This window comes from Taudactylus pleione, unplaced genomic scaffold (assembly GCF_031769625.1).
Source record: "Taudactylus pleione unplaced genomic scaffold, aTauple2 ptg000116l, whole genome shotgun sequence".
NCBI classification, from domain to species: domain Eukaryota; kingdom Metazoa; phylum Chordata; class Amphibia; order Anura; family Myobatrachidae; genus Taudactylus; species Taudactylus pleione.
This window is the reverse complement of record NW_028284518.1, coordinates 18,029,960-18,048,358: the sequence shown is the minus strand read 5'-3', so window position 1 is coordinate 18,048,358 and position 18,399 is coordinate 18,029,960. Positions and strand designations below refer to the sequence as shown.

General features: G+C 42.0%; 1 protein-coding gene across 1 annotated transcript in view; it reads left to right on the top strand.

Moving 5' to 3' along the window:
- The first annotated feature begins 8,444 nt into the window (after positions 1 to 8,444).
- The window catches only part of NQO2 (N-ribosyldihydronicotinamide:quinone dehydrogenase 2), a 29,820-nt gene continuing 19,865 nt past the window's right edge, over positions 8,445 to 18,399 (top strand). The window contains exons 1-3 of the mRNA XM_088471746.1: positions 8,445 to 8,517; positions 9,346 to 9,510; positions 13,027 to 13,157. Coding sequence (XP_088327872.1) covers positions 8,445 to 8,517; positions 9,346 to 9,510; positions 13,027 to 13,157 — 369 coding nt within the window. The remainder of the gene's footprint in view (positions 8,518 to 9,345; positions 9,511 to 13,026; positions 13,158 to 18,399) is intronic.

Below are 18,399 nucleotides of genomic sequence, written 5' to 3'. Positions count from 1 at the left end.
ACCCCTAATACATACATATACTGTCTGTGTGCATTTATATATATATATATATATATATATATATATACACACATACATATAACTAGTGAGATTTCAGTAGCGCCAGTAAGTAGAGTATGCCTAGTAAGCTGTTGCAGTGAAGCAAAAATAAACAGTAAAAGAGTTTTTGCAGTGTCTTGTGTGAGATATGGTCGAATTTTGGAATCATTTTTTAGATGTATGTAACATGATTTTGAGACAGATTGAATGTGGGCAACAAAGGACAGTTCAGAGTCAAGTCAAGGATGACACCTAGACAGCGGGCTTGTGTGGGGCAGGGTGGATTGTCGAGTTATCAACAGTGATAGAGAGATCAGGTTGGTAACTGTTATTGGCCGGTGGAAATATAATTCATTCTGTTTTAGAAATCTTAAGTTTCAGGTGGCGAGATGACATCCAAGATGAAATGGCAGAAACACATTTAGTGACACGGACCAATACAGATGGTGACAAATTTGAGAAGATAGGTAGTTTTGAGTATCATCCACATACAGATGGTACTGAAATCCAAAAGAGAGGATTAGTTTGCCAAGAGAGGTGGTATAGTTTGAGAACAGTAGAGGACCTAAGACAGAGCCTTGCAATACTCCAACTGTTAGAGGTAGCAAGGAGGAGGCAGAATCATAAAAACGAACAGTAAAATAGCAATCAGATAGGTAGAAAGAGAACCAGACCTAGGGATTGTAGTGTTTGTATGAGAAGAGAGTGGTCAACAGTGTCAAAAGCAGCAGAGACATATAGAAGAATTAGGAGTGAGTAATGGCCTTTAGCCTTGGCAGTGACCAGATCATTTTCTACCTTAGTCAGTGCTGTCTTTCTCTACCAGTGACTACAGCTTGGGCCCACAAACAAATCACACAAGTGTGACATGTATATTATATAGCCTATGAAATCCTATTTAATCTCTCTACGACTGTTGACGCCAAGTGGACGCACCTGGCGTATGGTGATACACAAAATGAGGATGAACAGTGTATGCAACATGTGATGCATACGCAATACCTTCCTTTACTGTAACTCTAACAATATACACACCAGTCTCTATCTTATTTCACAAATACAATGTGAATCACAATGTAAAATATATCACAATATATTAACCTTATGTGAAAGCAAGTGAAAAACACACACACCAATTTCTGTGGTCCAAAGCACAAAAGTAAATATTGTATTGAAAGAATATATAACATTAATATTACAAGCAATTCAGTGGTACAATACAGTTCAAGAAAGAGTCAGAGTTACAATGCCAGTATAACTTACATTCGCCTGCGCCACCCCTGGAATCCAGAGCTCAGTCGTCACCAGATGACTGGTAGAAATACAACTACTGGTTCCTGGATCAGGGGAGCGCATTCTTATACTGTTAAAATTAGGGGTGAGTGGGTTCGGATTTCTGAAATCCGAACCCCCCCGAGCCCCCCCGATCCGAGGCCGATCCGAGTCAGGCTCGACTTTTCCCGCCTGACTCGGATCTGAAATTGAGGCAAAACGTCATCATCCCGCCTTCCAGGTCTCGCGGGTTTTGGATCCTATATAAGGTACCCGCGTCGGCGCCATTTTCTCACTCGGCTGTGGACAGTGAAGAGGGAGTGTGGGAGTTAGGGCTGGCTGGGCTGTGTAGTGTAGTGTAGTGCAGAGTAGTGTTGTGCTGTGCTGTGCTGCGCTGTGCTGCTGTTGTCCATAGGGGCTGTGTCCACTACTTCAAAGTCCATAGGGGCTGGCTGTGTTGTGCTGTGCTGCTGTTAATAGGGGCTGTGTCCACTACTTCACAGTCCATAAGGGGCTGGCTGGACTGTGTTGTGCAGTCAGTTCTCCATAGGGGCTGTGTCCACACCAAAGTCCTGTGCAGTGTCCCAGTCCTAAAGGGGTGCTGTAGTGTTGTCCAGGGGGTGCTCTGTCCATCAGGGGTGCTCCCCCCAAGTGCTAAAAAAATAATATTTTTTCTGTGTTTGTGAATTGTGTGCGCAGTAGCCGCACGTGCATCAACAAAGTAGTGCCAAGCGTGCGCCTGTGTCATAAGTAAAGGGCCGGCTGGCTTGACCGTTAAAGGGTGCTGTAACCCCCAAAGTACACTCCAGTCCAAACCAAAAAAATAATAATTTTCTGTGTTTGTGAATTGTGTGCGCAGTAGCCGCATGTGCATCAACAAAGTAGTGCCAAGCGTGCGCCTGTGTCATAAGTAAAGGGCCAGCTGGCTTGACCGTTAAAGGGTGCTGTAACCCCCAAAGTACACTCCAAACCAAATAACAAAATATTTTTTCTGTATTTGTGAATTGTGTGCGCAGTAACCGCACGTGCATCAACAAAGTAGTGCCAAGCGTGCGCCTGTGTCATAAGTAAAGGGCCGGCTGGCTTGACCGTTAAAGGGTGCTGTAACCCCCAAAGTACACTCCAAACCAAATAACAAAATATTTTTTCTGTGTTTGTGAATTGTGTGCGCAGTAGCCGCACGTGCATCAACAAAGTAGTGCCAAGCGTGCGCCTGTGTGATAAGTAAAGGGCCGGCTGGCTTGACCGTTAAAGGGTGCTGTAACCCCCAAAGTACACTCCAAACCAAAAAAATATATATTTTCTGTGTTTGTGAATTGTGTGCGCAGTAGCCGCACGTGCATCAACAAAGTAGTGCCAAGCGGGCGCCTGTGTCATAAGTAAAGGGCCGGCTGGCTTGACCGTTAAAGGGTGCTGTAACCCCCAAAGTACACTCCAAACCAAAAAAATATATATTTTCTGTGTTTGTGAATTGTGTGCGCAGTAGCCGCATGTGCATCAACAAAGTAGTGCCAAGCGTGTGCCTGTGTCATAAGTAAAGGGCCGGCTGGCTTGACCGTTAAAGGGTGCTGTAACCCCCAAAGTACACTCCAGTCCAAACCCAAAAAAAATTATTTTCTGTGTTTGTGAATTGTGTGCGCAGTAGCCGCACGTGCATCAACAAAGTAGTGCCAAGCGTGCGCCTGTGTCATAAGTAAAGGGCCGGCTGGCTTGACCGTTAAAGGGTGCTGTAACCCCCAAAGTACACTCCAAACCAAAAAAATATATATTTTCTGTGTTTGTGAATTGTGTGCGCAGTAGCCGCACGTGCATCAACAAAGTAGTGCCAAGCGGGCGCCTGTGTCATAAGTAAAGGGCCAGCTGGCTTGACTGTTAAAGGGTGCTGTAACCCCCAAAGTACACTCCAGTCCAAACCAAAAAAAAAATTATTTTCTGTGTTTGTGAATTGTGTGCGCAGTAGCCGCACGTGCATCAACAAAGTAGTGCCAAGCGTGCGCCTGTGTCATAAGTAAAGGGCCAGCTGGCTTGACCGTTAAAGGGTGCTGTAACCCCCAAAGTACACTCCAAACAAAAAAAATATATATTTTCTGTGTTTGTGAATTGTGTGCGCAGTAGCCGCACGTGCATCAACAAAGTAGTGCCAAGCGTGCGCCTGTGTCATAAGTAAAGGGCTGGCTGGCTTGACCGTTAAAGGGTGCTGTAACCCCCAAAGTACACTCCAAACAAAATAACAAAATATTTTTTCTGTGTTTGTGAATTGTGTGCGCAGTAGCCGCACGTGCATCAACAAAGTAGTGCCAAGCGTGCGCCTGTGTCATAAGTAAAGGGCCGGCTGGCTTGACCGTTAAAGGGTGCTGTAACCCCCAAAGTACACTCCAAACCAAAAAAATATATATTTTCTGTGTTTGTGAATTGTGTGCGCAGTAGCCGCACGTGCATCAACAAAGTAGTGCCAAGCGTGCGCCTGTGTCATAAGTAAAGGGCCGGCTGGCTTGACCATTAAAGGGTGCTGTAAACCCCAAAGTACACTCCAGTCCAAACCAAAAAAAAAATTATTTTCTGTGTTTGTGAATTGTGTGCGCAGTAGCCGCACGTGCATCAACAAAGTAGTGCCAAGCGTGCGCCTGTGTCATAAGTAAAGGGCCAGCTGGCTTGACCATTAAAGGGTGCTGTAACCCCCAAAGTACACTCCAGTCCAAACCAAAAAAAAAATTATTTTCTGTGTTTGTGAATTGTGTGCGCAGTAGCCGCACGTGCATCAACAAAGGAGCAGCGCCAAGCGTGCGCCTGTGTCCCATAAGTAAAGAGCCCGCTGGCTCATTTCTTAAAGGGTGGTGTAACCCACAAAGTGCACTACTCTCCTGCAAAAATAAAAAAATATTTTCTGTGTTTAGCAGCACGTATATATCAAATCGATATAACATAAATGGAGGACCAAACTTTCTCCGATAAAAATAAAATAGAGAAAGATCAAGAACCACTTCCTCCTAGTGCTGAAGCTGCTGCCACTAGTCATGACATAGACGATAACATGCCATCAACGTCGTCTGCCAAGGCCGATGCCCAATGTCATAGTAGAGGGCACATACAATCCCAAATGACAAAGTTCAGGAAAATGACCTTGAAAAAAACATTTAAATCAGCTGAAGAGAAACGTAAACTTGCCAATATGCCATATACGACACGGAGTGGCAAGGAACGGATAAGGTCGATCCCTAGTATGTTCATGACTAGTGGTTCAGCTTCACATGACGATGGAAGCCCTCCTCCCACTAAAAAATTCAAAAGAGTTAAGCTGGCAAAAGCACAGCGAAGAACTGTGCTTTGTAAGAAGATATCACAAATCCCCAAGGAGAAATCCCCTTCCCAGCACTGGACGGGAAGAGGTGGCTCTTTCCACCATTTGCACGCCCCCTGCAAGTGCTGAAAGGAGCACCCACAGTCCACTTGCTGATATGCAAATTGAAGATGTCACTGTTGAAGTACAACAGGATGAGGATACTGGTGTAGCTGGCGCTGAGGAGGAAGTTGGCGAGGAGGATTCTGATGGTGATGTGGTTTGTTTAAATCAGGCTCCGGGGGAGACAGTTGTTGTCCGTGGGATGAAAAAGCCCATCACGGTCATGCCTGGGCAGAAGACCAAACATTCCACCTCTTTGGTCTGGCAATATTTCTATCCAAATCCGGACAACAACTGTCTTGCCATATGTACCATATGTAAAGGTGAAATAAGTAGTGGTAGGGACGTCAACCACCTAGGAACATCCTCCCTTATACGGCACCTGCAGCGCGTTCATAAAAAGTTACTGTCAAGTTCAGAAACTTTGGCTAAGACCGTAAGCAGTCCAGGGACACCTAAATCCCGTTGTCCTGTTGTATCCAAGCGCCTGCAAACCACACCGTCAACTCCCTCCTCGTCAATTTCCTCCTCAGTCAGGATCGGAAGTAGTCCTGCAGGCCATGTCACTGGCATGACTGACTCTCCTATCCGGGATTCCTCCGGAGGATCCTGCATTGCTACGCCTACTGCTGCCGCTGCTGCTGTTGCTGCTGCTGGGAGTCATTCATCATCCCAGAGAGGAAGTAGGAACACCACTACTTTTACTAAACAATTGACCCTCCAACAGTCCTTAGCGAGGAGGATGAAGTACGACAGCAGTCATCCTGAAGCAAAACGTATAACTGAGGCCTTGACTGCTATGTTGGTGTTAGACGTGCGTCCGGTATCCGCCATTAGTGCAGTGGGATTTAGACAATTGATGGAGGTAGTGTGTCCCCGGTTACAAATCCCGTCTAGATTCCACTTCACTAGGCAGGCGATACCGAGACTGTACAGAAACATCAGAAAAAGTGTCCTCAGTGTCCTGAAAAATGCCCTTGTACACAATGTCCACTTAACCACGGACATGTGGACAAGTGTAACAGGGCAGACTAAGGACTATATGACTGTGACAGCCCACTGGGTAGATGTATCACCTTACGCAGCAACAGCAGCAGCGTCACCAGTAGCAGCATCTCAGAAACGCCAGCTCGTTCCAAGGCAGGCTACGCTGTGTATCACCGGTTTCAGTAAGAGGCACACTGCCGACAACCTCTTAGAGAAACTGAGGGAAATCATCGCCCAGTGGCTTACCCCACTTAGACTCTCCTGGGGATTTGTGATATCTGACAACGCCACCAATATTGTGCGGGCATTACATCTGGGCAAATTCCAGCACGTCCCATGTTTTGCTCACACAATAAACTTGGTGGTGCAGAATTTTCTGAAAAGTGACAGGGGCGTGCAGGAGACGCTTTGGGTGGCCCGAAAAATTTCTGGCCACTTTCGCCATTCAGCGACTGCGTGCCGAAGACTGGAGCGCCAGCAAACACTCTTGAACCTGCCCCACCATCACCTGAAGCAAGAGGTTGTGACGCGGTGGAACTCAACCCTCTATATGCTTCAGAGGATGGAGGAGCAGCAAAAGGCCATACAAGCCTATACATCCACCTATGACATAGGCAAAGGAGGGGGTATGCACCTGACTCAAGCACAGTGGAGAATGATTTCCGTGTTGTGCAAGGTTCTCCAGCCCTTCGAACTTGCCACACGTGAAGTCAGTTCAGACACTGCCAGCTTGAGTCAGGTCATTCCCCTCATCAGGCTTTTGCAGAAGCAGCTGGAGAAAGTGAAGGAGGAGCTAAGATGGAGCGATTCCGCTCGGCATGTGGGACTTGTGGATGAAGCCCTTCATTCGCTTTGCCAGGATTCCAGGGTGGTCAATCTGTTGAAATCAGACCACTACATTTTGGCCACCGTGCTCGATCCTAGGTTTAAAGCCTATGTGGTGTCTCTCTTTCCGGCCGACACAAGCCTGCAGAGGTGCAAAGACCTGCTGGTGAACACACTGTCAGCTGAAGTGGAACGTGACACGTCAACAGCTCCTTCTTCATTTTCTCCCGCAACTGGGGCTGCCAGGAAAAAACTTAGGTATCCTAAGCAACCCGCTGGCGGTGATGCAGGGCAGGCAGGACCAAGTTTGGACATCTGGTCCGGACTGAAGGACCTGGTAACAATTTATGACATGTCTACTGTCACTGCATATGATACTGTCACCATTGACAGAATGGTGGAGGATTACATCGGTGACAGCATCCAAGTAGGCATGTCAGACAGTCCATACCTGTACTGGCAGGAAAAAGAGGCAATTTGGAGGCCCCTGTACAAACTGGCTCTATTTTACCTGAGTTGCCCCCCCTCCAGTGTGTACTCCGAAAGAGTGTTTAGTGCAGCCGGGAATCTTGTCAGCGAAAGGCGTAGGAGGTTGCTTCCACAGAATGTGGAGAAGATGATGTTCATCAAAATTAATTATCAACTCTTCCAGGGAGACCAGCCTCCAGAACGTACAGAGGGACCTGTGGTGGTGGATTCCAGTGGGGACGAGTTAATACTCTGTGAGGATGAGGATGTACACACTGAAGAGGGTGAGGAATCGGTGGATGAGGAGGATGAGGATGACATCTTGCCTCCGTAGAGCCAGTTTGTGCAGGGACAGATTAATTGCCAGCTTGTTTTGTGGGGGCCCAAACGAACCAATCATTTCAGCCACAGTTGTGTGGCAGACCCTGGCGCTGAAATGATTGGTTTGTTAAAGAGTGCATGTCCTGTTTATACAACATAAGGGTGGGTGGGAGGGCCCAAGGACAATTCCATCTTGCACCTCTTTTTTTTCTTTGCATTATGTACAGTTTGGGGCCTAGTTTTTCAAACTGCCATCCTGTCTGCCACTGCAGTATCACGCCTAGATGGGTCACGTGTTTGTGCCGCCCACTCGTGTCACTTAGCATAGTCATCCAGCTACCTCGGTGCAACCTTTTGGACATAAAAACACTATTGTGAGGTGTGAGGTGTTCAGAATAGACTGGAAATGAGTGGAAATTAAGGTTATTGAGGTTAATAATAGCATAGGAGCAGAAAAACCTACAAATTCTGTGATTGTAGCTGTTTTTATGCTTTTTTTCAAAAAAATACAGATCCAAAACACAAAACCCAGAACCCAAAACACGGAAGGGTGGTTTTGGCAAAACCAATCCAGATCCAAAACACGAAAAAAGATCCAGATCCAAAACCAAAACACAAAACACGAAAAGTGGCCGGTGCACACCCCTAGTTAAAATATGGGTGTACCTAATGACAAGTTGTGTCTCCTTACATTTGTCCAGAGGCGAGATGTTTCCAGTTCACTGGGGGTCATTGGCTGATTCAAGCAGTGGGTGATGCCTAGGCTCAGGGTGTTGTTACCGGAATTCACCACTGGATTCCCTCCAATAATTAATTCAAATCAACCTATTGTTTTAAGCTATATTTAAACATAAATCCGGCATTGCTAATATCTGTTTGCCACAATGTGTGATAATCTATTTGCGAACACTGGATTATTGCTAGAATAATTCTGCACATTTTGACCCCAGACAAGATATTAATATATGATTTTATCCCTGAACTATAATGTATTTTGTGAACCATAAAAATTGGGCTATATAATAATACATTGGACATGTAATATATATGTCTACTTCTTCCTATATACATATACTGAAATTTCTAAAGGGTAAGATAAAGGAAAGATTAGATTTACACAAAATGTCTCAAAATGCATTTGGATATATCTAAGTTAACCAATCTCTCACGGCCTCAAGGGAAGACCCTGGTACTGCAGCTAGCTGGTATATTACTTGCAAAAAATCTAATATATCTCTAATTGCTATTTAAAAATCACTATATATATATATATATATATATATTTATATATATATATAGAAAAATATATATATGTATTTCAATACACATATAGTAGATGCATTTCTCTTACTTGTTTGACCATGGTTAGTAAACAAGTTTCCCTGCTTATCTCATAATACAATGGACTGGCCACTCGTATACACAGGTGTGTGTGTAGGCAATACGTATACTTAAGTCCTGGGGTCATCATACACTAGTTCATCCATTGTCCAGTTAGGGTCAGATTATTTGTACCACAAACACAGGGAATGTTGGTGAATAGAAATTGCACATTTTATGACACCATTGTTGTTTGTTATAACCTGGGCCAGCAAACATTGATTTTATATCTCCTTGGGGTTTACTAGCTAAACTATAATTATATATTACATTTGAAATATGTAATACTAGGCTAGTTATTGCATAAGATTTTTGGATATAAGACATTAATTTTGTATCTAATATAAATCTGACTTTGACAAGCCACATAACTCCATAATATTACAGTCCCATCATGTATCTGTATTACTCCATCATATATCCCTCTTATACTACCATATATGCCATCATCTCAGGATTTAAACCTCCTAAATGGGAACCATCTGTGGGAAATGAAGTACTTGCTAAACTTAATGAAACAATTACCGTATGTGAAATAAAAACGTTAAATATAACTGTTAATTTAAATACTAAAATAGTTATTGAACAGCATAATTTGTATCTATGTATATAATGTACTGCTATTTTTGTATAAATTGTCTTGTTTTTTATAGGCAGAAAGGTTCTGATTGTGTATGCCCACCAGGAACCCAAGTCAATGAATGGATCATTAAAAAAAATTGCAGTTGACGTCCTGAGTAAGCTGGGGTGCAGTGTTACTGTCTCTGATCTATATGCCATGACATTTAATGCAGCTGCAACTAGAAATGACATCACAGGTAAATATCATACAGAATCCATGGCATTATCATAGAACTTATCATAGCGCTAACGCAACACCTGCTGCATTGGTTTTTGATGTGAAGTCAGAAGCAATGTCACCTGCATGTATAATACTTTCAATTGCCAAAGTGGCTGAGAGAAAACTCACCCCTTGTAGATCACAGCAAGTCCTGTAGGGCATCAGTAGTGTGCTGATGCAATATCTGACCAATAGTAGTGGTTCCACTGTGTTGCGCAACAGCCGATTGAGACTTTTAACTGTCGATATCCACTCTCGAGACAAGTCTGCAAGTCTAAGCTCACAGTATCAACCTTTCCAACGCTGCCTCTGGTTATGCTCCAGGCCACGAGGTTCAACCGGACAGAGCAGGATAGTTATGCGTCTGCAATTATCAGCTTGCAGGACACTCCACACATAAAGCCTTTTAGCTTTGTTGGCAGAACTCCTTTAATCTTTACAATGCTATCTATGCCATCTTAGGATACCATGGAGGGAAGAACATCGATGTCCCAGAGCCCATTTCGATGCAAATGTCACTCCTGCTCTCTCTCATACCAGTGCAATTCCCCCTGATTCGCCGAAGTTCAAGACACTGCCTAGGAAACATTTAGTCTGCCCCTGCATTTGTCCCCTGCAGGCTTCATCCCAGGACATACAGTATAACTGAGTGAGTCCTCACTTTTTTCCAACTTATAGTTCACTTCTGTTTCTCTACAGCAATCTGTCATGGCTGTACACTACCCCATTATGCACCACAGACTTATTGAAATTTCTCTAACCCCACCTTTTTCAATGGCCTAGAGCAGAGGTTCCCAAAGTCCGCCATTACAGTCCACGTTTTAGGGATATCCAAGCTTGAGTCCAGATGGTTAAATCAAATGGATTGAGGTACAAATTAAGTCACCTGTGCTCAAGCATGGATATCCCTGAAACGTGGACTTAAATGGCGGACTTTGGGAACCTCTGGCCTAGAGTCTTCCCTACCCTTTTCTTACACAGCAGTGCTTTCACCTGCTCCTTTTTCCGCTATCATGTTTGTGCCCACACTGCTGCATACAATGTCACCTCTACACTCTCCTTCTAGTCTACTGGATGGAATGATGGCTATGTTATTTATTACCAATTATTTATACAGTGCATGATTAACAGAGAATATCTGCTTATTCATATCAATCCCTGCCCCAGAGGAGCTTAAAATCTATATCCCCTACCACACACAAACACACTAGGGTTATTTTTTTATTATCAGGAGCCAATTAACCTGCTCAGATATGCACAGAAATCGCCCATCATTTTCCCTAGAGTGATAAACCTGCTCCATCTACTATGGATTACTTGCTTTACTTTGCTTTGCTCCAAACTCTGAAATAGACCCATAATTGCCGACATGTGGAACATATGCCAGAGGTCAAGTAAAAAATAAATAATCTCATATGCTTCAGGCAAATGCGGTTGGTGTGATTTAAGGGTTTAAAGCATGGAAGATTAGATAATGTTTAGACAATAGAGATAGTGAATTAATAGGTATTCTTGAATAACATGAAGGGGAGAAAGCTTGATTAGATTTACTTGATGGTCATTAAAGCAGGGCTAAGTAAGAGGGGATCATTGTAAATGTGATCACATTTATCAATCTCCATGGGGAAGTCAAACCTTAAAATGATGCAAAGAAACATTCTTGGTCCTAATATGCTTAAAAAGAGAAGACTATCACTAAATGCTCTTTTTGATTGAGGATTTTTATGCAGTCGGGAATAACATGTTTGGAGATTGTCTCAGACTCAACAACATCCCAAACTTAATGATGTTTATTACAGTATAACATAGAATGATCACAGCCTCTTAATGAGACATTATTCTCTATTATACTGTAATAAACTTTTGGAGATTCTTTCTATTTTTTTAAGAGTTTTTCTAGTAACCTTTATAAGTTTAGCATCTATTCCCAATCCTCCCATCAAGATATTCCATATGCATATCGACTTCATCCTCAAACTATACATTTATTTAATGCAAGGGTATATTGCCAACCCTTTACCATTGGAGTCAACTTTTTTAAAATGGGTAGGGATGCTCACTTGTCAAAAACCCCAATTTTTTCAGTTTTTTATTAAAATTTAAGCAGTTCAGGTCCAGCAAATAACCTGAAATGGTACAAGGGTAAGCTATAAACTGATAGAGGTTAAAAGAAAAAGTATAGGTTAGCAAAAAGTGAGAGGCTTAGAACTTATAGCTGTTCTGCAACACTGAAGAAAAGAGGCTTACTGGTCCATGTAGCATGCTTAGTAAACTACTGAAGAATGGATGAAGGTTTTATAGACCAATAAATCAAAAATAGTTTCTTTCATGTAGGAGTTTTTGTGCGCTAAGTTGGCAAAAGGAAGGTTCCTCAGTGTGTGGGGCTTATTTACTAAGCGCAGGCTGCTTCCCAGCATGTTTAAACTCAAAATTTAAAAGGACACTGATTAATCTTAAAAAGTATGTTACTCATAAATTCAGAGTAAGTGTACCAGATTATTAAGGTGTAACTATTGCTTTAGAATTTTATTTTTTTTTCATTAATTTTTTTAAATATTTTTTAAATCTGAAATAATATAAAAAGTGTATGAAACAATTATCTTTCAATGTCACAGTCAATGTTTCATTAATACACTGTATTAACATTTTACAATATACTTACACTATTCAGAAATATCAATCAGCCCTGTCCTTTTTTAAATGCTAGTTAGTTTGGTGAGTGATTGTGATGTCAAACACCAACATCCTAGAATTAATATTTAGAACCAGGTTACTGTAGTTATGGTCTTCACATTTAGCAGCGAACTTTTACTCAGAGAGTATTCTGCTCACTGGTACTTGGTTGTCATCAGGTCTTGTTCAAGCTACAATAGAGGTTTATTCTTTGAAGGCTGCTGTTGCAGGAAATATGGGAGACAATTCGGCAGTAGTGGACAAGTAAATGAGCCAGTTGAAGAGAAGTGATACACACACACAGAGTAAAAATGCAGGTACATAGGCATTTATCTCTAAATACCTTCTAAAGAAGCTGGCCTATTGGGAAACAAACATAAATATATTTACATTATAAACCTGACCCTGAGGAAATATGCCTTTTTATAGCACAACAACATGTGTAGTACTTGGATTTTAGAATTATTGTGGAGTCCATATGTAAAGGAATTGTAATGTCTACATATAAAAGTAATATCTAGAATCTGAAAATTATGAATAACTCCAGCAAATAAAACTCCCCTTTCTTTAGAGTTTTGTAGTTTGGGTTGTCAACAACTATGTCAGTCCAGAGGAAACAACTATGCCAGGACAGAGAGAAATCCTGCAGGTGGTTACTCATGAGAATAGACGTATGGCTTTAAAGCAAGACTCTGGGAAAGGTGCACATGAGAAACAATTGTGTTCATAGTTTATTAGATTAATTGACTGCAGTTTACAAGTTAAAGTGGCTTTGTATTACAGATACTTGTAAAAACGTTACTCTTGTTTTGCATGACAGGGGACCTTTGTAATCCACAGCACTTCAGTTACGGAACAGAAACAATGGAAGCTTTTAAGAAAGGTTGTTTATGTGAGGACATTCTTAAGGAACAGAAAAAAGTTAATGAAGCTGATTTAGTCATATTTCAGGTAAAGTGATTTAACATTTGACATCACAGAATTATTATTTGATTTATTATTTTGAATGATTACTTTGAATATATTCATATAATTTTAATGTCAAAACTGAATCTCAATACTGAGAAACAAGATTTTTTCCTCGCAGCTGCGGAGTTCCAAAACTAATTGAATCTGCGCCATATCCTGAAAAGTATGTAATTATAGTTGGCTTAGGGCCTGTTTCATCATGGATCCCAACTGCGATAACTCGCAGACGGCCGATTGATGCGTACTGCGCATGCATTGTAGTGCGGGATGGTCTCACTGCGATCACAGACCCATTGCAGAGTGATTGACAGGAAATAACCATTTGGGGGTGGTGCCGGGGGGGTGGTCGGCGAAACGCAGGCTTGTTAGCATAAATTAGACACTGTGATGGTATATGCAGCTTGAGCTCCCACTGTGTGCTATGAGGATAGCAATTTCTGAAAAAGGTCTGACCATGTGAAACTGTGCATGAGGCTACGATGTTACTCGAAGGTTTCGCTGTTTTTCTACTGTAATATGATTGGGGTGGGAGGTCCTTCTCCTGGGATAGATGGACACCTTCTAAACACACAGCAGCCAGAAAACAGCACACCAGGGTTTTTGTGCAAGCTAGCCGCAGCTAGTTTTTATTCTGCAGTATAAAAATGGAAAACATAAAAATAAGTCCTAGCCCGTCTGGGCACTAACTAAACAATACATTCTCTCTCTCAATGTGGTAGGGACTACTGCTCTCACCACAAACATAGGCATATGCACAGTACTTACAAGTAGTATATCACAGTGTCTCTGAACAAGCCTGACTGCCTGCTCTCCCAGGTATGAGACACTGAGCCAAATCCTGACACAGCTTATATGAGCATCTCACAGCTGCAGTCACTAATTAGCCTGCTCTCAGGCTGAAGTCCTCAATACCTTAACTGGCCTTGTGGATGGAGTCCTCCCTTCTCTCTCACATCCACACCCCCAGGACCCATTATCCAGCTTTTACTTAAAAGTCCAAACTCTAATCAAGCAGTCAGACATCTCCTGGGGATTTAAAATACATAGGTAAAAAATCTTGGACTCACATATATGCCATTTAGCACTTTACCAGTGTTTCTATCACACTAGGTATTACAGATGTAAGGGGAAGTGGGTGTCTTTATGTTAGGCTGTGACAGCATTGCGATTGTAAACATTAGCATATTTTCACACTGGGTCTACATGTGTAATCGCAGCTGCGATCTGTAATGAATCAGGCCCTTAATCACTTGGTGGATGGTAAAGGAATATTCCCTATAAAATGAGAAACATCCACATATCATAATGTGTGCCCCTGTATCACATTTATTATATGATGACCTCAGAGATGTGCTCCACGAGTAGAGGAGCCATATGCGCCACACATGCTATGTAGAGCTCGGGCTGCAATGAGTTATTTGGTAGTTTCTTAAGGCAGGGAGGAAATGCCAACTGGCTCATTGCAGCCTGGCTCTGCACAGCTAGTTTCCCCCATTTATTCAAGCATTTGTCAACCCCCTATCAGAGATGCTACAGTTGTCCCTGCTTTTTTTCATTTGCTACAGAAGTTCAGACAAAAAAGCTAAAATTTTGCAGCTTACGCTTGGCCAGTGCTACAATAATTACCATCCTCATTTCAGAAATCCTTTGCCATGGAATAGATCTATCAATGTTGCTGTGCAAGTTCCTGGCTCTAACCTCTGGACTACAACAGCGGCGGTGCCGATGGTTGCTAATCTGCGTATACATCACAGTGCGTGTACGCAAACTACACAGTGCGTTCGCAGATCCCTCGCTCGTACAGCAAAGTCAGCCCAGCAGAGTGAGTGACAGGAGAGGCCGTTTGTGGTTGGTAACAGGGGCAGTCCAGTAAAAACGGGGGAGTGGAGATGCGAACGCAGGCGTGCCTGAGTGTTTCAATGCCATTTTAGAGGAGTACATAATTAACAGGCAGCGTCATAGTACATGTCACCAGCCATTTTTTACTGTTTTCCTCGCAATGCTTGCGGTAGAAAAAAGCTACCACAAGCACTGCGTTCATATGCGATAGTGGTCGATGTACCAATGTTTTCACAAAATTCCAGGAGATGACATGGGGCAGTGGGCGTCTCTGCATTCGCTAAGGGGAGTCTGCATACACAAAGCGAACGCTCGTACAGGTAAGATGGGCGTGCTTATGCCTTGGCGAGCGATCGCTCCCCGCAGCGTCACTTTCAAATATTCATATGCATTGAGCTCTTAGCGACCGGGTCTGAATCAGGCTCAGAGTCTTTGATAGAGCCGAGCTAGTTTTTTGGATAGGCAGTCAGCAAATCAAATTGTTATAGTGCAGGGACATAATTTTATATTTATACTTATAATAAAGCTGTAATGGTTTCTCTCTGTACATATATTTTTTTGGGGAGAAATGTACTCTTTGGGACTGTATGAACTATGGAGACAAAAATATATAAATTCAGAATTTTTGGCTACCTGTCTGTTCAGTACGGCATCACGCAAAAACTACAGGATGAATTTGGATTGCGTTTTCAATATTGTATAGCTTAGTCACCTATAAAGAACTGAGGTATGTATTACCTCTATATGACATCAGGGATAGGAGCAATAAAGGAACAAAAAGACCCTTGACACTCGGCGCATGCAGTGTGCAGACTCCTCAAGCCAAAAATGACTAGATGTATTTAAATATTATTTTTTTAACACAAATATATGTTTAGGGACTTTTAGTGAACTACGGAAACAAAAAATGACATATATATATATATATATATATATATATATATACACACACACACAATATATATACATAATTTGCACAACTCAAACAAAAAGTTATATATATATGAATGCATATATAAATACATAAATGTGTGTATGTGTGTGTATATATATATATATATATATATATATATATATTTATATACATTTATATATAGATGTAGCTGGAGATCTTTTTTGTAGGAAAATCCAAATATATTAAGCTCAGGCAGCTTATCTTGACTCATGAAAGTGCAGTGTACATGTCAATCCAGTAGATGGCGCACCAAGTCAAATACTACATATCATAGAGTCACTGCGCATGTTACTTGCAACCTTTCAGTGTTACTGTAGGATAAGTGGCTTGCTCACAAGTTATTAGCCCCAAGCATCTTTTTGTGTTAATCCCTGAAGGAAAAACTGCAAATATTGTTTACAAAGACATTTTGTGATCAGTGTCTACAATATAAAATATACATCACAATATTAGATGCCACTACTGTCTTTGTAAAGTTAGTTCCGCTGAGCAATAACAAACATCCACGTGAGCATAGCTGTAGGCAAATGCTAGTCACTAATATTACTTGTTTGAAAAAAAAAGTTTGTTTTGTTACAAAACCTCAGACTGTGGTACTGTGTCTGTGATATATAACAGTCAGTAATGGTCAGTAGGTCAAGGACTACCACCTTACACTATCTGCGCAGTGTGTCGCAGTTGATGGGCACATTTTTATTTTTTTAAATTATATATTTTCTTGTGAAAAACTGCAGACCATGATACTGTGTCTGTGATATTTATAACAGTCAGTAATGGTCACTAGGTCAAGGGCCACCGCCTAATACTATACGTGCAGTGTGTCGCAGTCGGTGGGCACGTTTTTTTTTTTGTTAAAAAAAAAATTGTATATTTTTTTGTGATAAAAACCCAGGCCATGATACTGTGTCTGTGATATTTAGAACAGTCAGTAATGGTCAGTAGGTCAAGGGCTACTGTCTTATACTATCTGTGCAGTGTGCCACAGTTGTGGGCACGTTTTTTTTTTGTTAAAATTTTTTATATTTTTTGTGATAAAAACTTTAGGCCATGATACTTTTTCTGTGGCTGTGATACTGTGTCTGTGATATATAATATTCAGTAAGTCAAGGACCACAGCATATACACTCTGGGCCTGATTCAGACCCGGTCGCTAAGCTGCGCTCATTCGCTAGGGGCGATTATCGCACATCTGCGCATGTGTATGCTTCAAAGTATGCATGCGCAAGCCAGTCACTGCGGCTGGGAATTGTGCGCTCATAGTACACAGACTGGACGCAACTTTGAGTGACAGATAGCGCCGTTTGTGGGTGGTGACAGGGGAAGGTGCTTGTGAACGGGGAGTGGATGTGCAAACGCAGGCGTGTCTGAGCTTCAAAACGGAGTTTAATGGGTGTGCATGATTAGCTAAGTAGTGTCATTGAACACGTCACTTCATTGTTTTTTAGCCTGAACTGATCGCAGTGCTTGCGGTGGGGTAGGGGCTACCTCAAGGGCTGCGAGCAGCTCCGATGGCTCTCGATGTTACCGATTATTCATGCAATACCTGGAGATGACATCTGCTAAGAGAGAAAGGTGGACGGCTTTATACACCTGCGTACGCTCACAGCTGTCGCTCTCTAAGACATAGAGGGCGTCCTTAAGCCACACAGTGCGATCACGGAATTTACATACCTGGCCCCTAGTGGCAGCGTGCAAACGCGGCTTAGAGCAAACAGGTCTGAATCAGGGCCTCTGTGCAGTGTGTCGCAGTCGGTGGGCACAGTTGTGTGTGAAAAAAAAATATTTTTTTGTGGAAAAAAATTCAGGAGTTCCACACATCGTGACTTAATGAACTTTATATACTAATGTTTGCAAATATTCTTATTTTTTTTATATTGTTACATGTTGTCCATACCTGTCACATTCTGTATTGTCGATATTAAATATTTTGCCTTTTATACTTATTTACATGGTATACTCATCTATCCATTCTACACCTGTAACCTTTACAGCGCACATATCACATCTCTCTAACAAACAGACTCAACATTCTAGTATATATAGATCACCAGGTGCAAGATCATATCCACATACGTAATTGGTTATAGATAATGTCCATCAACTTGAGTAGTGTTCTGATTGGCCAGGAAGCGTTATATAAGACCTGTCAACCCGACAGACGGGTTGATCCTATGACTAAGCTGTTATAGTGAAATGCGCGTCAGTGGGACACGCGCCATACGCTGTTAGCAGGTTTCAGGTTTTTATATTGTTATGTTATGAATCCCACTTATTGTGCATAGATTAGAAATTATGAACGCTCTTTGAGGAAGTCAATATCCATGGAGATCGCTCCAGAAATAAAGAGCAGTGGTTGAATAAACACTACCAAGATACAATATAACATTGTATCTTACAGTCATGTGATGACAAATTGAATTTACACTGAGA